Source organism: Pleuronectes platessa, chromosome 13, assembly GCF_947347685.1.
Source record: "Pleuronectes platessa chromosome 13, fPlePla1.1, whole genome shotgun sequence".
Taxonomy (NCBI): Eukaryota; Metazoa; Chordata; class Actinopteri; order Pleuronectiformes; family Pleuronectidae; genus Pleuronectes; species Pleuronectes platessa.
In genome coordinates this window covers 22,046,321-22,067,652 of record NC_070638.1, presented here as the reverse complement: position 1 = coordinate 22,067,652, position 21,332 = coordinate 22,046,321, and the positions used below count along the sequence as shown (strand labels likewise).

General features: G+C 41.1%; 1 protein-coding gene across 1 annotated transcript in view; it reads right to left on the bottom strand.

The window, feature by feature from the left end:
• map4l (microtubule associated protein 4 like) overlaps window positions 1-21,332 on the bottom strand; it is a 69,414-nt gene that overhangs the window by 10,645 nt on the left and 37,437 nt on the right. Inside the window, exons 5-9 of the mRNA XM_053438931.1 lie at window positions 6,243-6,610; window positions 4,619-4,789; window positions 2,853-2,967; window positions 992-1,051; window positions 460-707 (exon numbers count right to left, since the gene is read on the bottom strand). Coding sequence (XP_053294906.1) covers window positions 460-707; window positions 992-1,051; window positions 2,853-2,967; window positions 4,619-4,789; window positions 6,243-6,610 — 962 coding nt within the window. The remainder of the gene's footprint in view (window positions 1-459; window positions 708-991; window positions 1,052-2,852; window positions 2,968-4,618; window positions 4,790-6,242; window positions 6,611-21,332) is intronic.

Genomic DNA, 21,332 nt, shown 5'->3' with positions numbered 1-21,332 from the left:
ACCAATAATATCCCTCTCTAAGTAACTGTCACAACTTTTTCAGTCCTGCAATGATATTCTCAGTCACCTGAGGAAGAGCCGTTCTTCTGTTTTTCCTTCCATATAGCTTATATATTATATATTCCTTGTAAATATTATAACACTAATGGGTTTGCATCATGGTCACATGTGCTGTGTCTCCCAAAATCTTCAACCCTGACTAAAGGATTTCCCATAGACCTAAATGCAGAAATGACCTTTCTTATTGTTCTAGTTAAACTCAAGTCAATTTAGCAGCATGTGACTAAAGCTCCAGAAAAATATGCTGAACAATGAATCCGCTTTCAAAGTCACTTCGATGTTTTTGTCTTGCAATCTTATTTTGACATCAGAACAAGACAAGTGCAGTGCACCTGTCTGGAGGCTTGTGGATTCTGATCACCCAGAAATAATCATTCATCCCGGTCTGTTTTTTCCTACCCTTCCTCCACCGGGCTGGTACTTGATGTTGTCGATGGATCCAATCTTGGAGCGGACGTTCTTCAGGTCCGGTGCATTGAGAGGCCTAGGGGTTCGATTAGCACGGGGCACTGGCGGCTTCTTCTCCATTGGGACCTGCTTGGGCACAGGGGGTTTGGTGAGGACCCGGCGGCGGTGAGAGGCGTTGTCACCGTTGATGGAGGCAGCCGGAGTAGCAGGAGTGGTGTTGGAGGCAGGGCGAGGACGGGCTACAAGAAAAAGGATACAGAAAAGTTAAAATATTAAGCTTAGACAATTCTTTGTAAAAATCTAAAAGCTAAACCTTAAATGTCAGTCACAATAACCTATATTCCTGTTGGAAAATCTGTATTGACAACAATGTAGAGTTAAAGGGTTTAAAAGTGACAATGTAATTGAATTATTAAAAGTTAATAATAGTAAGTATAAGTAAATATGGCTAGTAAAGGGGAAGGAAAGGTGTTATACTCAGTAGTATTACTACTAGTCTGTTTCCAATCTCTGTGTGAGTTACCTGTAGTCTTGGGTTTCTTGGCCTCTCCCGTCTTGCTCTCAGCCTTTTCATTCTTGTTGACTATGTATTAAGGAAAGCACACAACCTTAATAACACTCATTCGAAACTCTGATGCTTCATCACTGTTGTCGAAACTTAAAATCCGGATGCAGGCAGATCTCACATAGTTCTACATCTGGTTAGTGGACAAGCACCATGTTGGACCTTAAGGCTGTGAAATTTGTGTGGCAGAATGAGATATAGTGTTGGTCCACTAACCTTTACAAAGGCAGGTATGTTTTCTTATGTTTGTGTACTAACAAAACAAGCACTCAACACTGGAGAGATCACACTCGGTGGAAGCGCCATGAAGTCATTAAATGTTGGTATCTGTGATTCTAACAATCTTGGAATTTTGATTTCTGAATGTTTAGTTCATGGAAGTGGATGAAAAAAGTTACTCATGTCAATTTGTTATAGATATCCACAATATAGGTAGTAGTAAAAACAAAACAAAAAAGGACAAAATAGATATTCAGCAACATAAATGAACATAGATTCATATTCCATTTTCCACCGTAAAGGAGTAGGAAGAAACAACATGTTTGTCTTTTCCTGACTCTATTCTATATTAAATCCTCAAACAAAAATTTGAAATATAACATCCTGACCACTACATTGCTGTTGATTTCTGTTCTTCAATTGTCGGACAAGACTGCTCATGTCTGTGGGATAGACAAGAACCAGGTTTTAGCACGATAGCTTATCTGAGTTGGGTTGTGTAATAGGCCACCTTCAGAGACAGATACTAGAAAGATATTTTTGGGGAATTAATGCAACACATTCTGAAATCAAACAAGTAGGCAATGCAGTTGTTGGTTTTGGATGATAATACACAAGAGCAGATACAAAGCATCAATACAAATGCTTATCGAATACAGTTGATCTAAAAGCTGGACGGATGAAAATTGTAAGAAATTAACAATGCCTATTTTTTAACTCCCCAGGAGTTAAAAATGAGACTCACAACTCCAAGTGAATGCTACTATCCGTGTCTGATACACAGACTTTTTGCTGTATTATTTATGGCTTCTTTATAATAGTTATTGTGCCCCCCTGTGGCTCAACGATGAATTATATAATTATTCATATAAAAATTGCAGGAACGGGGCCAGTAATGGCTGAAAATCCGTAGAGGGTGAAGATATCCTGTCTGACAAATTCCTGTAGTGGATATTCTGTGTTAGTTACATGTTCCAGATTGCTCAACTGTACAGGATATTCAATGGCTTCCTGCAAGAAGAATGTGTTACTTGCTGTCAGAGCAAAAGTGAATAATTTCACAGTTTATGGAGGTGTGAGAGCATGTCCAAACAGCCACTTGGGCAACAGTTGCAAAAATAATGGAGAACGCTCCTGAAGCTAAAATGAACTATGAACCTTGCAGTACAAAGCTCACATCGCTGTGAATTGGATAAATTAATCATATACTCTGAGGATGTTGAGCTGCAGTGCACAAAAGCAAAATGCCTGTTTGACTAACAGCTCAGACTGAGTCATAGATCCCTCACGTAGGTGAAGTGAGATACTGTTTGTGATGTGAAAAAAATACCAGCCTGGTGTCTCAAAAGCCAACTCTTGAATCTGATAAAGAGTAACATATGGCAACAATTCTATTTGCTTGTTGCCTGGAGTGGTAGCAGGCTGCATTTTTCCTACTGTAGAGAGTTCAGGCCACACTATGATCCAACCAAAGCGGACCGGAGATACTGTCTGTGACAACAATGTTCATGTCACACAGTCAGGCACAGAGGGCGGGCAGTCACAGGTGTAATAAAGGAGATGTGACACGCTGTGTCAGTGTATGTGAGTGAGCACGTACCAGCAGCTTTGCTTGCAGGGGTCGCAGAGGAGCCATTCTTATTGGCAGCTGCACGTGGTGTGGTCGTGGCCTTTGGAACAGGTGGGCGTTTCTCAGCCGTACCATTGTCCGGAGTCTAAGAATCAGAAAAGAGCAGAAATTAGCTGTAGGTTTGCATTTTCAAGAGTCTATGGCCATGTCTTTATGTTTGTGTGGCCTATCATGCAGCCATGATTTTAGTTCAGAATGAAAAATGGTGAATACAAATATGTCACAAATAGCAAGGGAGGAAGGAATGGCTAAGATCTTAATATTGTTGGATTTATAACAATATTGTATAAGTATAAGAGCAAATAAAATGCAAAAGAGATTTATATAGAAATACATTTATTTTATGAGGGGTAACAAAAGGCCCTCCTCAATATTACACAGCAGGTTCCAACTCGCGTCCTGACAACAGAATTGTCACTGACGGTGTAACTGAAGATGATCTCAACTCAATGCTTTCCTTACGATACGAAGCTGTAAACTATGTTTAATGCGAGTTGAGGTCAACATATACTGTTCCAGTTCCATCTTATTGACTTGGTGTGTGGTCACATGGTGGAGGCAAAAAGAGGGAAGGTGATCAGCACTGAATGGTGGAGTCACTAGAAGGTAGGATAGCAGCCATTCAAGACCTAGGGTATCCTAGATTCAAGGAGGTTAGCTACAGCCTAATACCTTCAGAGACACGTGCTGAGAAGCCAATTCAATGGTAGGAGTAAGATATAAACAATGAACACTGATAATAAGAGTCAATATGTTCACTCTACCAGTCATCATATATCAAGCTGGAATTATTAAGCACAGCAAAGTGCTCATAATGCATGGAGGGATTGTTTGACCCTCTACGAACAGAAGGAGGGTGAGGATTAGTAAGTGGCAGATGCAGGATAAAACAAGGCGCATCCATGAATATATGAGGAAGCTGGACCCCTGGGATGAACTGGTGAGGGAGCGCCTCAGGCAGCAGAGGACAGACGGTGGTGAGGAGGAAACGGAAATATTATGGAAGACTAAGCCACTCTAAGGGATGTATAATTTCCAGATAAAGGAAGTGGCTGGCATTATGAGAGAAAAGGCTCTAAGCAGCACATCTATAGGGGCTGGGGTCTGACAAAGAGACAGGACCCAAGGTGCAAAGATGACCCTGAGACACTCCAGCAAACAGCAGCAGGGTGTAACATGCAAGCTGGGTCAGTGTACACCAAGAGGCATAAACAGGTTGCTAGGAGAGTGTACAGGAACGTCTTAGGCTGCATCCATCCTATTAAAATCCTACACAAAAGTTGTGGGGCCTTCAAGTTCCAGACTGATGAGCAGCTCCTGGCCAATCAACGAGTCATAGTGGTGGCTGACCAGCAGCAGAAGAGAGCAGTTGTGATAGATGTGACAAATACAGTTGACAGCAGTATCGGCATGCAGAGCATGAGAAGAAGGGGCCGAAAGAACAACTAGAAAAGGTGTGGAAGTCCAACTTGGTCCCATGTGGTACTAGGGTATTGGGAGCTGTGGCCCCCAAACTGGGAGAGGAGCTCCAGCAGCTTCCAGGTATAACATCTGAAGTCTGTCCAGAGGACTGCAGTCGTAGTAAGAAATCCTGTGCAGAGTCCTTAAACACTCAGGCCTCTGGTAGAGGGCCAAACTTGGGGAAGACCCCCTCAATCCAACAGAGGCGTGAGACTAATCTTTCTATATCATAATGTACAATCTGTTTATTATAATACTACATGCAGTATACTCACCTTAGCAGAAGTAGGCGGCCGCTTGGCAGCGTTAGGTGTGGTCGCCTTGGTTACAGGGCTTTTTTTATTAGCTGAGGCTGGGGTGTGTTTGGTCGAGGTGGCCTCGCCATTGGTGGAGAGGGTGGATGGACGGGGTTTGGTGGCGTTTTGTTTGGTTGCACCCATGTCAGGCTGGTGATTATGCAATTAAAAGGAAGCCACAACAACAGCAACAAAAAAAAAAAGAGGAGGGAGGGAGGGAGCGAAAGAAAAAGTTGGAAAGATAGAGAGGAGATATCCAGCACGTAGAGAGAGAAAAAGCAGAAGTGAAATCACTGATTGCAATGACAGCATGATATGGCAGCTCAGCCAGCAACCATCTGACAACAAGCCATTAAAGTATGCGATTTAGAACTACTTAAAAAAGCTAATGAGCAGTAAAAGAAAGCATTTATGTTTGAAATGTGAAAACATGAGCAGCAGTCTAAAAGTAGAATGCGATGTGGATATCTGCTCTTGTGTTGTCATACACAAACATCACAAATCAGCTAAAACACCCAACAAAAACTGAGTCAGTAGTAAAGTTGAAAGATAGATAGAGCTAGAAGCTTGGTGATGTAAGTAACTCTAATTGGGCTAGTTCTGTAGGGATCTGCAGCAGTTACTCAAGTTATTATTCAATAAAACATGGCAGGGCAATATGGCTGAAAAAAAATTGACTTTCAAAAGACTTAATTCTAGAGGGTTTTATATGAAAGAGTGTGATGACTATTAATAAAATGATTCCTCTAAATACATTGTTACGTAGGCTACATTGAAAAATTACAGATAAAGCACCTTAACCTGTAAGCAGCGGAAGGGCAGACTGAGCAATAAAAGGTGGAGCAGACTGAAATAAACAGAATCTGTCCAATGTATCTTTTTTCAGTCTGTAAATCTCATAGTCGATCCCTCTTCAATTCACCACCGGAGCCAGCCAGCAGGACCTGCAGCTGGAGTCCAGCAGCTGTTGTGATACCTCTTTACTGTACTGTTGTGACTTACAGTTCATATCATTCTACATTATTTTTTAACTAAAATATACTTTAAATAACATCTTTCGACTTTCACGACGTTGAACTTTTATACATTGTGCAAAAATCTAGTGGGAATTGCTCATTAGATTTCAATTGGAGCTTGGTGAAAGATTTTTAATACATCATTATCATTTGAAAGGATTCACGATAACGACAATATCAGGATATCTATAGAAGATAATGCCAATCATCTTTAATTCACTTAATTGTGTAAAAATAAAATAACACTCACTAGGGGAGTGTGAATGTGTTTTAAGTATTATTTTTATCGTAAAAACTGGTAAACCCCAACACTCCCATGATGTATCTCCCAACAGTTTGGGAGATACAGTCATGTATTTGTATCATTAAAATCTTCCATATAACTGTGTAAATAACATTCTTCTCTTCTCTTGTACTCAGACAGAGAATAAGAGTGGATGGTGCAACACAGTTAATAAGTTACACTGTGGCTGTGTCAGAATTCAACACTGTGACCACCGGACACCGCTGCTCCACCTTTTATCTGGACAGCAGTGTATTTTAGTATTCTGCTCGAGTGTGTGTGTGAGTGTGTGTGTGGGCCTCACCTTGCTCTTGCTGTCTGAGCTTGGCAGGGTCTTGCTGCCGTTGCTATTTGGGGACTTGGCTGTGCCCTTCCCTCCCTTCTCTTCCTTCTTCTCAGCTAGCTTCTTCTCCTCTTCCTTCTTCTCGTCTTTGTTGGTCTTCTCTGGCTTGTCCACCTTCTCTGACTTCTCGTTGGCCTTGTTCTTCTCCACATTCATCTTCTCCGCTTTTTCCTCGTCTTTGAGAATCTTCTCAGACTTCTGGTTCTTGTCCGGCACATTGTCTTTCTTTTGCTGCTCCTCTTTCTCTTTCTTGTCGAAAGATTCAGTCTTGTCTGTCTTCGTGGACATGATGTCCATCTTCGGCTGCTTGTCCTTGTTGTCAGATTTCACTGTGAGGGAGAGAATGTCATTGTCAATGTTATTATATTTGATCAAAATCATAAAAGGTTAATGGATATTTTTTACTAAATATTGGAAGAAAAATTTATATTTTTAAAGCTATCACTGTACATAAACATTTATGATTGTTATAAAACAGACTCAGAGCATCACTGGAATATGTGTGATAAACCAATAAGGATATGCATATATTATGGTTATTGACACAGTTGATGAGAGATATATAGAGCAAATGTTTACCGTTACTATCAATGGAACACTTTTGATTTGCACGTTTAATACATGCAAAGTAACTTATTTCAAGCATATAAGCCACAATGGAAAAGATATAGGAAAATTCAAATATGTATTTACTAATTAGCAACTGCTAAGGTTTTGTTAGTTTTGCAAATATGTTTAAGGGAGATATCGTCATTTAAGTTTTTTCATTATGTGACATACAATCACATCATAAATCCAGTTATCACTGGCTGAACATACAGTCACTTCATCACTCTCTCTCTATAGATCAGGGTCCCTTTTATTGGAAGAGATTATATTGTACTTTTAGATCATGTATCCTGAGTAACCCCCTTAAGTTACAAGGCTACGTATGTGTTGAATCCCCACTCTCACCAATCCAGGGGTCAGAATACATAGTTCCGATTTTTGAGGACAGACCGTCAAGCTAAAAATGGGCTGCTTATTTCCACTTCGAAGATCAAACTCGACAAAGCTGCACACGGTTATATATCAGCCAGTCATGCAACTGACTCACTGTCTGACACTTCTGCAGATACTGAATGTTCTTTTCCAGTTAGCTGAAATTGCAAACTGCAGTTATGTTATTTATAGATTTGAGGTAAAATATCACCTGCGGCTTAGCTGCCCCGTTGATTTACCTCAACAATATTAGACACATGTGGCATAAAATAAATTGTAAAACTTCTCTGTGCACCGCTCCACCACAGCTGATGTCCCACTGCATTCTGCAGTTTTATATTGTTTTCATATTCACTGTCAAGATTTTTTACACCCTCATTGCAATTTTGTAGGACTGAGGGCGATGACTAATCATAAACCCTGTAGCCCAGCCTATAGCCAAAAAATAAACTCTGAAATGGATATCATCATTTTGAAACAGATCTCACACCAAATAAAAGGGAGCAACAAATATATTTCTTCTGAAAACATATATATCCTTTAGCTGAAGAATTTCTCTGAGCACAAGACCAGATCTGACCATCAGGAATTCCCCTCAAAACTCAACCATCAATGTTTGTCCATAGTCAGTTCTTCTGACTATAGTTAATGATGCCAAAACAGAACTTTACAAAAGATATTTAAGTGTTCTCTGTTCATACGCAGGAAACAGTGGCTCCTCTTTGGCTCTTACCCCTTATTAACAAGCTTAACAAGATCACAGGTCACTCTACATCCAAGTGGAGCAGACGCTGCAGGTGTAAGAAGACCAGTCTGTGACACCTGAGCCAAGCTCCTGTTTCCCTCCAGGGTGGCACCTGGCACCATTCAACCTTGTTTGTCTCAGCTCTTTCTGAATAAAGGGCAGGACAAGGAGCATGGAGCTGCCCAACCATGATGCAGGTCAGGCAACTTACTGATGCTGGCTACATACCTCTGATATGAACTGTTTGCTACTGTGCAGATGACCGTTTCCTGTCATTGAACGCAATCGCACTGCACATTTACATTAGCAGTGCAGTGTTCATTTACATTGCTCTTCTATTTTACATAATTTTATGTAATGTCAATAAATTATAACTTTTAATGCAATGAGGAGTCGGTAATTTACTCTGAGCTTATTAAATACAAGTAGCTATCCCACAGCTATACGAGTATCTCTTATAAGTGAGAGTTGTACGTGCGTATTTATACACTTGTCTGACATTGACGCACATACGTCAAGGTGTAACAGAAAATTACATTCTGCACTTTGTAATTGATTTTATAAATATCAGTTTAGTGGGCCTCATGCAAGAACCATTGGTACTAAAAGGTCTGCTCTTAGGTTGTGTGTATGACACATTTTTCTGTTCAACTCTGCAACAGACTGTTGTCGTAAGATGGTGAGCGCACAAAATAATTGGCAAGCATCTTGCATAGGGTGTGCACAGAGATACAATGCAAGCAAACTTCACATTATATAGCTAATATTCAATACTGTATCTAGGTGAAGATGTTTTGCTCAAACTCCCAGGCAAATGACACCTTGTCAACCAGCAGACAAGAGAGGAGCACTCATCCACAAGTGTCATATTTGTGCTATAGTAGAGCACGTAATTGGTGATGTAAAGGCCGGGTGGTTGAGCCTGACACAGGTGGTGGCGAGCAGACCTACACTTCAGAGACAACATTTTATTTATAATATTGCAATGGATGAAGGTGTAGACTACAGATCCAGCGCTAACAGAAAACCTATTAGTGCACCTTGTGTAGTGTTGCAGATGTTTTTTCATTCATATTCGTGACGGAGACAGTAACCTGGACCTCCTCCTGTTGTAGTTGTTAAACTATTTCACATAGAATGAGCTTTTCTGTATTTCAGTGACTATGACACAGCATTAACAGGGCTGCTTTAGTCGGTCTCTTCATTTCACTGATGCTGCTATTAAATCTAGACTTTCCTCTCTGAGATTGGACCACAAACAGAATAATATACCATTCCTAATATCAGCTCTGTCCTCTGCTGAGGGAGCATATTTTCCTTGTCTGAACAGTACCTATAAACCCATTAAAACAGACTTGATTTGCTGCAGCTGCTGCACGAGGCTTTACAGTGACACCTACTTGTTTCATGAATTTTAATGTCCTTGATTCCAAGATTCCTTGCAGTTTTTTCGGTCCTGTCGGATTTTTCTGTCTGACATATTAAATATGCATCAGTATAATATATTTAACTCTCAGCAGGAATATAACTGCAAAAACGTTATAACCAGGACAAACAATGAAAAAATCTGCTAAATCTTGCCTGGTACTTCCTTAAATTACAAAGAAAAATGCCTGTCATGTTCATTTATATTTGGAGAAATGTAAAAACAGAAATCAAACTTGGCTGTTAGTGGTCCTGACCCACTACAGAAAATGAAAATCCAGGCATTATTGATTAGACCAATGATTTTCCATTGCACTTCTACTGTTAGGATGTCTCAGCATTAATACCTCGCCCAAGCAGGTCATATTTTCCTCCATGTTCTTAGTTGCAAGGTTACACAAAAAATGTCTACAAAGTGCTCTAGCCAGAAGATGGATGGTTCTACCCTATTCTTCCCCATTCCACATGCAAAAGTGTCCTTAGCCAAGATACTGAACACCAGAAAATCGCCCTTTCTCATAGAGAAAGTGCTGTGCATAGATACACTGTATGAATGTGTGTGAATGGGTGACCGGCAAAAACTGTACTGTTAAGTGCTTTGAGTGGTCATCAAAACTATAAAGTGCTGTATAAATACAGCCTATTTACCACAAAACTTGTAGTAGTAGGGTTCAGGAAAGAACCCATTACATTTTGGTGTAGATCTGGATCAGGGCGCGCAGATGCAGGAATGTCTTTTTACTTTCTTCAACAATGCAAGAAAGGCTGTTTTTCACCATTTTCCTTGACTTCTCAAAGAATAATTTGTGGATCTCAATGGAAAAAAAATCCAGAATATTTCAGGGACTGATATTTATGAGTGAGTGCAATTTTGGTCCAAACAAAAAAGCCTTGGCGAAGATATGCACTCTACTAGGTGCCGTTCTAGTTTTCTTCTGTGTTTACCACAAGTGTCTTGTGTGTGTTATAACTGGGGGTTGCCATCACTAAACCGACTTCTCATAACCTCACCTAGACATCATTGAATCAACCAATTATCTAAGTCCATAACTATCCTGCTCTATTTATACTCGACTCATTCAATCAGACACATTCAACCAGATTGTTCATTGACCTTAATTGGTAAAAAAACAGCTAAATCATTGTCCGCTCTACTTTGAGAACAAACTATTTGTTGACCTTACTCATTTATAAATACCCGTTTGCTGAGTCTGAACCCTTGATCTGGATCCCTTAACCTCAACCTGCTCTGAAACTGGACACACTGGGACTTTGCTCACCTGCCTGTCTGCCTCCTAGAAACCAAACTACAGCACATCACTCAACCTACAGCCATCACCTGCCCATGTCCCATAGTCAAAAGTTGTATAATGAGTTTAAAAGCACATAAACATAAAAACTATAGCATTTTGTAATTGAAAGTGTTTTTAGACAATGGTTGAAATTGAAGAAACACATTTAGAGATGGGGATTTATACAACCTTTTCTTCTTACACACTTGTACTCTCCAAGACCAGTAAACAGACTTTTATTTGTCAAATCGCTGGAGTTTGCCCTTTTGTGTGTCATCAGATTCAATGAACTGTACTTACACACCTAACTGTGCTGTGGAAAATGTAAAAGGAGCATGTTTAAGCCAGGACTGAATCTGCTAAAAGCAACACAGAGGCTGCACACATTTTCACTTAGGTCATCTTATGGTTCTGCAGGCAATAAAACTGGCACCATCAGATTTATCTGAAATAAGCTGTAATCGAGACACTACAGTATTATACAATTGTACCATTTTGAACCAAATCGATAGGTTTATTCCACAAGGTAGTTTGCATCACTGTATCACTCCGCCCTGTAAGACCACCAATATGACTCATCAAAAATAAAAATTCTGGCTGAGGGCACAGATGATCCATCTAATACCACACTGCAAGCTGTGTGTGCTGCTGGTATAAGAGCGTGTGTGTGTGTGTGTGTGTGTGAGAGAGAGAGACAGAGAGAGAAACAGAGAGAAGGAGTTGAGTGCCACCTAAATCAGAGCATGACTAACACAGATATGAACCTGGTGCAAGGATATTTTGCTGCAGTTTTACTGTAGAATTAATCACTAAATAATTATAAAAGCCTGTATAAAAACAAAAGGGCAGCAACAACAACACCTCTGACATCATTCACGTTTATTTAGAAAGTAAATGAAAATTACATCTGTGTCATGAAAAACTAGGTTCATATAAGCTACCTCCTATAGCATTAGCAATCCAGCCAACCTGGGTTAGCCGGGCAAGACGTTAGAGAGCTGGCGGACAATCAGCAGCACTCCATCAACTAGACAATAATGGCACAGTGGCAGCTCTGAATTGTTGAATTGAATCAAACTGAGACACTGCTCATCACCTGGCTAATACCCCTATGGTGGAGAATGGTGGTTGCCTCTCTGCAGCCGGGGCAGGGAGACTGGTCAGAACTAAATGGAGGATGAATGCAGCTAAATACAGTGAGGTAAATAAGTTTGCAGCAGAGTTCATGCAACCTGACACAAGAGCACATTTCAGCCTTTCAGCATGTCATTGACCCACAGCAAACAGCCATGAGAACACTGGGGTGGCTCTGGGATAAGCCCATGGCTTTCCTTGAGTGGCTCAGCCAAAGAGTGGGATGGACTACCCAAGTTAAAGTGAGCAAAGCTAGAAGATGAGACTTGAAGCCAAAGGTGCTTCTAAAATGCATAAAATGATGGGTCTTATTACATTTGTTAAGGAGAAAGTGTTGGAGAATGTTCTCACCTGTAATGAGGGGCAGTTTCAATATGGTGGACCTAGACTATGAAGTATTTAGTTTAGTTTATTTCAGTACAAAAACATGTTTTAAACAAAAGGATTTATTCACATTTTGTCAGGATTTTGTATTGGTCACAGAGATGTGTTGCAAAAGTGTTGTGCTGCATGTATGACTTCGAAATACTTTTCAGTTCAGTAGGTTCATCTCAATTTAACAAATCTAAAACTTGTCTGATGCACTGAGCTCTCTGTTATTTCTTTCTAAAGTTTGAATGTTAAGGTCATTTTGATGATGACAGACTGCACGCCTTCTTTTTTTGGGAAGTCAGATGATGTCTGAGCGATAGTCTGTGTTCACACTGTGAGATGAGAGTCAGATCACAATCAAATGAAAGGTAACATGAAAGGGCCATTATACTCGGTAAGGCCAGATGGAGAAATGAGTGATCTAATCAACCAGGTCAGGAGTTGGCAACTCTTCTTCTGAGGGTATATAAAACATTACAATGTGAAACTCAGCAAGAACAACCGTCTTCTCTTGATGCTGCATGCAGTAAAGAGATTAAATCCATCCCATTGCATGTGTAATTCTTCAGAGAATTAGAAACTCTCTACATTGAAGAATAATTCATGAATTGATATTAAGTAGCTCTATGTGTTCAGGTATCCCTTGGTGCCATATAATTCAGACAGGAACTGTTCTTACAGTCAGTGAATGACTGATACCAGAGGGTGATACAGTCACTTCTAATGGTGAGCTAGCAGACTGCAACCGACTGCCTACCACTCCCCTCAACCCTCCTTCCTTCAAGCATGTTGGAAAAACCTATGTTGGCCTTCAGGAGACACGTAAACATCCATCTCCCCCCCAAGCCAGTGGTTTGGTTTGTCTGTTCTGACGACGAAACATGTTGGTGCAGTATCTGGAAGAGGACCCACCTCCAAACTAAAGGGCTCACTCTAAGGTTATACACCACTGAAAACATTTGTATTTACTGTATTCCCTTCCCTCAGAGAGATCTCATTAAATCCTGATTGTATCAAACATTTCATTTTGTGTGCATTAAATGTGTTTCCTTGAAAGCAAACTGTTGGAAGTCCCTCTCACAGCTGTGTGGACCTCCTGACTGTCTAGTGCAGCTGTTCAATCCTCTGCAATCACACAGAGATGCCAACACACAAAGAGCTACAAGCTAAAAGTGAATGTAATCAGTTGATTGTTTTTAATTGTAATTGTATTTTGTAATTTGTCTCTCAAGGAAATGCCATCCCCTTCATAGCTGTATTGCAAATCTATAAAAACAAGATTAGAAAAGGGACAGGGATCTGATTCTGTATTAAATGAAGACAGCCAGTCGCTGAGCCTGATGAATTGTTTGTGTATTGTCACTGTTTGAGGCCCCTGTTCTAGCTGTGTGTACTTCTTTGTGCACGACTGTGTGTTATTGTGCAGCTGGGATCTATTTTTGTGCTCAATAAAGAAAAAGAGAAACACCTAAAGTTGCAGTCACGCTGTCTGCTGTCGTTGTGACTGCGGGGGCGTGGGCCTTTAAAATCTGTAAAATTCCCTCGGAGCTGTTCACCTACACACACATAACCATGTGCGCTCACACAAGCGCTGCTAGAAATAGCTGCTCTATATTTGAATGAGTACAGCGTCAATGTCTAATCAATGCCCCAGCTTTTCTCTGTCGACTGCAGTCTGAAAAACAGGCCACACTTATAGATGGGTGTGTGAATCACTACGCAGACAGAGAAACATAGAGTTCAGGTATATGCTGTATAGGTATGAATAGATATGAATAGAAGACATTACAATGAGGGGGAATTGAATGAATTAATCTATGGATGGTTCAGTATTTACTAACCTTGTTATTAGGATACATATAATCAGTCTATCATGCAAATCAGCATTCATTCAATCAAGATCTAAACCCGTCAGCTGCTCCCCCCATAATCCTCTGCCATTTTGCCTCACTCACTTCTCCATCTTTCTTTCTTACACTCTTACTTCTCTCTAACTAAACTCTCAGCCTCAGTTTGTAAAAAAATAAATCAAACTGTCATTTCAAAGACGACAATAAAATACGAAGATGTAATATCTGGGCGACATTTATAAAAATGAATTGAAATACAGTGATGATCTGAACCAGCTGGCAAAACACATTTTCTCTATATCAATTCACCTTATTAAACCTGTTGTTGGATGAGGAGAGGGCTTTAATCTTACAGCTAATGGAAGGGAGGACTTTCTTCTTCTAAATTCAGTACGTACATGTGATTTCACCATCTCGACTTTTTTGCAACACTCACTTGACTCCTGCCACAGCAAAGCTCAGTGCAATAATCAATAGAAACCACAGAAGGTATTGTTTTTAGACGGGGACAGCTGAAGCCTCATTTGAGAACAGCATACATTTACTGACATTTAGAGTTTAAAATGATTGGATAAATGTAATGCCATATTCCAGTATTTTAAACACAACTCTGATATAACAGACAGCAATATGGGTGCATGTGTGCACGCACATATTTTTAAAATTTTTTTCAAAACAAAAGTTTCCAACATACGTGCAACAGTATTCAGAAAGCATTTACAAAGATTTAAACCCTGAAAAACAAACTGAAGACACCCAGAAAACATTTAGAAAGTGTGCACTACCTGTAAAAAAAAACCTGAAAGTTGCAGATAACATTCAAACCAACAGATGTTACATCAGAGCTTGTTTTCAGCTGTATGCTGTCAGCCAATCCCAACAATGCTCTCACAAAAAACAGGTGAGCCAATGACAGCGAAGAGTGACGGGTCCACAAATGAAGACTCTGCCTCTGCCGAGAAAAGGGCAACATGACCCACTGAAGACAACAGCAATCAAAGCCTAACAGAAGCGTCATGACGTATGAGATTAATAAGCTCTTAAGGCTGAGTTTTTAATGACCAGTCTGAAGTGTATAGAGGTGTGTGTGTGTGGTTATTCTGTCGATGCCCAGTGTCATCTTCAGGAGAATTAATAAAGGTGGATGGCGGTGTCTAATGACACTGTGCTCCCTGGCTGCACATTTATCAAGAGTCTCCTGCTGCCTTGAAATGGCTGCAGGGACTTAGTGAACTGAGGGAGAAGCATTTCATGCAGTATAAAGATGTGAGCTTTAAAGCAGCTGTGGATAACACATGCTGTAAGAATCAATCATCTTCATTTAAAAATCTGCGTAAACTGCCTTATCAGTTTGCCTGATTTAACCAGAGGTGTGACGTGACGTCGAACCCACCAACAACTGACTTTGCAGTCCTTTATTTGAATAAAACAGCCACCTGTTTCTTTGCTCCCTCACCTCTCACTTGTGCAAAGTGCATGCACTGCTTGGCCCCAAAACACATGGACAGGCAAGGCAAATTTCAAGGTCAGGAAAGGGTCTGGGTGCTGCTTGCACCGGTCATTCTAATCAGTAACAAGAGGCTTCAGTCTCTTCCATTCTCAGCCGTCTCACCCTTTCTTGCTCACACTCTCATCAAAATAGCTTCTTAGCTATTTCATTAAAATAACTGCGTGGCAACCTCCTAGATTTTCGAAAATATTTCAAAATTACCTGCAGCAACAACTGCTGGAATTTGAAGCTTGATTTGCAGTAGCTACACAATAAGGTGTTGGTGAGATTATTGAAATAACTTTAAGCAATTTCTAATACATGTATCTGTAATAAAATACTGTACTGTATCTTCCCAATTCCTGTAGCGCACACCCAGGAAAGCTGTTTGATCTGTAACACAGTAGATTAAAGAACCTAAGCAGCATTATTAAAGATGTTCACGACTGCATGTTAGTCCTATTCAGTACCAGGACTAGGGAAGTCTTGTGGTGCGGGTTGGGACTGCTGTGTTGTCTTGCCAACCAATCAGTGACGTAGAGAGACTATTTTAGTCAGTTGATTATTTGTGTATCTACTTGGATCTCATATATTTTACAGCTTGGTAACTAGCTAGCTACATGTAGCGATATAAAATTTCCCACTTTTCTTTAACTTGCCTACTATACTCGAAATGAGCACAGCACCACACCAATAAGAAGTGTTGAACAAGTCGAAGATCAGGTTGGCAGTTTCACCGCCTAGGCTATAGGTCTAGCGCACAAGAGAAAACTCTTACCCAGTGTTTCAAGTTTGCTTTCTTGGTTGCTTTTAACCGCCGGGGGTGGAACTGCAAGTAAAAAGTTGGTCTCGCAGCTCCCATGGTGCCTCTTAGGGGGAGGGGATGACGGCAATACAGGTGACGTCATTAGCTGGGACGACATCATTGTCGCCATTACAGCAGCAGCCTCTGCACCGTCCATGAGAGTGAAAGAGCGTCGCACAGCAACGTGTGGGTATGGCCCTCTCTGTGGGCACGTTGAGCCGATCAGGGCAAAATTTGGTTCATTGGACATCATCGCTGGTGAGCCTCTAATACTGGTGGGGTACATTCCAGCCAGTACCATGGGAACAGACAGATGTGTGCAGTCAGACATCGCACGTCTAACTGTAGTCCGCTGTGGCAATTGGCTGCCCTCTCTAGTTTTTGTTTCTTCATTTAATGTAGCACATGGTACCACTCTACCATCCTCAACACTGTTTAAATTCTGTGAGATTGCAGTGTTTTGTCTCTCCATAGCACTCTCCCCTACAACACCCACCCCAACACCAACATTAGCTCTGTTAGCCGAGGCCAGTGGTAAGCCTGCTGTGGGCCCTGGAGGGGCACCAGCTTTACCCCCTGTTGGGTCAGCAGTAGGCAGAGCACTACCAGCAGTATCCACACTTTTCTTCCCTAAAAATGCCTTCAGGGTTTGATCTCCACTCAGACCTGATACAACATTTTCTTTAACACTTCCAAGAAGGCCTCCACATGTGAGACTATCAGATTCCTTTTCATCATCTAGATTTGAAGTGGTGCCTGTAGCAATGGAGGGGTTCAATATGTTTCTCTCACCAAGCCCAGAGGCTTGTTTTGGAGGAGGAGGCAAACTCTGGTCTTGAGATATTACTTGAAGTCCTTGGATGTAAAATCCATCTTTGCTACCTTTATAATTTTGTTGCAGATTGCTTTTTCCATAGCTAGGGGTTATAATAGGTTTAGGGTCGAGCACGGAACCTGGAAATGACCTCCCAGGTGAGATTGAAGGGGAGGGTAATGAAGATGGAGAGGATGAGTAGGAAGACAGGGGGCTGCTGGGGCTTTGTCCTGCACTCCCCAATAAGCCTCCCACCCCTGCACCTCCTGATGTGTGTCCATCCTCCGTCCGCCTCCCCAATCTGGGCTCCTCATCCTCTATCTTCAGTGATGGCATGTCGACACTCTGAGTTGATGCTACCTTTGCTGTTGTCCCCTCAATCCTGCATCTCCCTAATGTCACCTCATCTTCAGTTGAAGTTACTATGGGCCCCATCTGGGTGGTGACCACAGCAATCTGCCCCCCCAGTGCCATCTGGCCATGGCAGTGCCAGTCACTAGGCTGGCCAGAGGCTGGGCTGGAAGGTGACAGCGGAGGGGAGGCCAGGACTGCAGGGACGTTGGCACCAGAGAGGACATTATGAGATACGTGTTGCTGCTGCAGCTGCCGTTGATGGCCACTGGAAGGTTGTCCATACCCACTGCTAACGCTTATAACACCAGGCTTCTGCCACGGCGAGCCAGACAGGAAGGACATTCTCCTGTTGGTTGTCAGGTCCTCTTTTATTTCTCTCTGGTTTTGTCTCTTCTCTTCCCCTTGTTTATTTCTTTGTCTTTCTTGTAGTTTTAGGTCGTCCTTCCCCGTCTTCAGTTTTTTTTCATGTCTTCTTTTCTGTCTCCAGTTACTGTCCTTTTATTCTTGTCCAAGAGGCAAAAATATCTTCAGTATCCAAAGTGTTGCAAAGTAGATGAAGCAATGTATCCTTTCTTGATGTAATGACTCAGAGTTGAGAGTGTGTAACTGTGCAGATGTGCATAAAGTGTGTGTGTTTACAGGCAAAGAAAAACGAGTGCGTGTGAGAGTAAGTGTGTGTGTCTGTTCGTCTCGGCTTCTCTCTGAGCACTGCATGGATCAGCTGTGAGGCTAAATTGCACCTTGCTCTCCCACCCTCCCTCCCTCTTTCTCTCTTCCTCTTTCTCTCTCTCTGACATCACACAGTCACGTGACAGCCCGGAATATTCCCTCATTTGCAGAGGCAAGACTTTAGCATCTAACCCTAGCAACAAACATTCACAAGCACACACACACACACACACACACACACACACACACACACACACACACACACACACACGCAGTCACAGTTACTCAGCCATATGACAGCCACTGCTCACTGGTTGATACAGAGTGAGAGACACAAGCAGAGATTAGTGAGACATCACCGAAGCGTGTAATCACCAATAGCAAGTCAAAGAATACAAATCTGTATATATATCATTAAGCTACAACTTAACCTGTTGACTAATGGAATAATACTGTGTGAACTAAGCTACTGTGTTCCCTGAACCTTTTGACCTTATTATTATTAATTTTGTATCTTTGTTTTACTGGGTTTTCCATTTTTCCCTTTGCAGCAGCCTCATTTCACCCACTCACTTAACAATTATAACTGATTCATCTGATTACATTGATGGATTCAATAACATAAAGGTGCAATTCATTGAAGGCACAGGCCAGGGTAGAGATGTAACATTGCCTATGTTTTTAAATTGCTTTAAGTTTGGAATAATGTTTCGAATAGAGGAGCTACCGACCTTTTGTGCCATGTATTGTATAAATGAAAGCACCAAGTGCTTTATGATTTTTGGCAGAGATTACGAACCAACTGCTGACTTCATTTCTAAAAAAAATTGGTGGATAAATTTGGAATGGGCTGAGGCTCAAACTGCTGAAAGGCCAGCAGTGCACAGTATCAATCTGAAATAATTGACAACAATAATGAGAAATAATGGATTCCTTGCTCTCAAATTTATATTGTAGGAATACTGGATCACTATAATTTCAGTGGTGGGATATACTGCATGGAAAGGAGTTCAGCATTACAGTAAAGAAATGGCACAATAGAACCATTACAGCTCACAAAGGGGAATCATGTTGGCCTGATTGCCAAGTAGCAGCAGTTACAGAAGAAGCCATATAATTAGCCGGTTGATATGTGGGTTTTGAAGTCGACACGGTGCAGCTGGCAGAGGGTCAAAGAGGTCACATACTGTACCTGTTATCTCTATGAAGGTGCATTGGTCAAGAGCATTACAAAATTAAATGAAGTTTCATTGAGCAAAATCATTTACAAACATACACTTTTAAATTGCTCTCAGACTATTTCACCCTGTTTTATAACATCAAATAACTAACTTAAACCAGACTTATTGGAAAAATAAAACACTTACACCCACCTCAGTGTAATAGGGAGTACCCAAAATGTCAGAAAACATCTGTGAGAAAAATACATTTAATGTGAACTTTTACCTTTTAGATTGGCCCATGTACCATTGGCTAGTATGGAGGGATAGGGTTTAGGACCTATACTGCTGCCAGCCACCAGGCGTCGATCAAGTGGCTTTTGCTTAATTTTGGGGTAGTCGTGTTGTCCATCTTTGCAAACAGTATGGTATGAATTGTGCTTGTTTGCTAACATGTTAGCCATAACTACTTGACTGATTCAAGACTGTTAAGTCTTAATGGGAGGGTCAAATATCAAACACACAAACTAAGAACGACTTATCATCACAAGCTAGCACTAAAGCCTAAACGGTTGGTTATTGGGTTAGCCAATAACACATTAATCATGGCTGCATTACAGATAAATTAGATATTTGAAGTGCCCTGGTGACTCTGGATGGCTCATAGACATGGTTACTAGGACACCGAAGTGGAACTGGGTCATCACTAATCTTATCAGTTATTCACCGGTGCTTCTGTGGCACATCAAAATATCTGCTGTAAAGAAGGCAGAAGGCCTGTCCAATTTAGTTCCACAGACGTACAGCATAGAACTGTAAAAAAGCGAACTAACTGTCAATTATAAGCTTTATCACACTGGTTATTATGGCATGGCTGCCATTTGTAAAGCATTTGTGTCAAAAGCTTGGGCAGAGGAACACATTACCTAGTTAACTGGATACTTATTTGTGAAATAAATAAATATGGTCTGAGTCAAACTGACAATGGTCCACTTTCCTATACCTTCACTTTCCTTTAAAGTTGCACAACACCTCACCACACTCTGTTCAGGGTTTATACAACATATTTGCAGAGAGGATTTAAAACTGAATTGGCTAACGGTCTCCAGCATACTCCTATCTCCATGTTTTTCCTAAGTCTGACTTTTTGGGCTAAACTGAGAAACTGTGTACTGATGATCCAAACTATCAGCACATTCTATCTCCATAAAATTGCAGGCTCAAGCAACTTCAGCTGAAACTTGCAGCCACACTCTCAGCATTCTGGCTGATGATGTTTTTCAGAGTGACCTCATGACATTATGTGCATCATATTGCGAAAAGCATGCATGCTGCAGAGAGCAAGAGTTTACTTCGAGGAGGTCAACCATCTGGCATTCACAGCTCTGGCTTGACAGCATCTCTACAGAAGATTTTACTGGTGGCTTAAAGCATAAGGAAGTATTTCCCAAAGACCAAAGAGAAAGTGCGGCACATATTTGCACTGTATGAATGTGTGTGAATGGCAAAAACTGTACTGTAAAGCGCTTGAGTGGTGATCAACAAACAAGAAAAGTGTTCTATACATACAGACCATTTATTGTCATATCCATCACACAACTCATTTTAATAAATGTATTCTTTTCTTTTTATGTCTGTGCCACCAAAAGATTTGCCACCCAGAGAGTGATAATCTTGACAGGGACAGAAAGCAGTGCTGGCCGGTAAATGTGCAGACAGTGGTTAATATCTCTAACCTGCATAGGAACCACTGGGAATCAAATGTCTGACAGACTGATTTAGGTCACACTCCCTGCATCGAAACTCTATTTAAAAAAAATGCTGGTTTATGAAAAGTATTGGCAACTAATTGTTTTTCCCCACTGCACATGTCAGAGGACCGTCTCCCACCAACCCCCTCTGCAAGCCCAACACGTCCACAGCCTCTGCCAAACGGTCAAAAACCTCCTGTCAAGCATGAC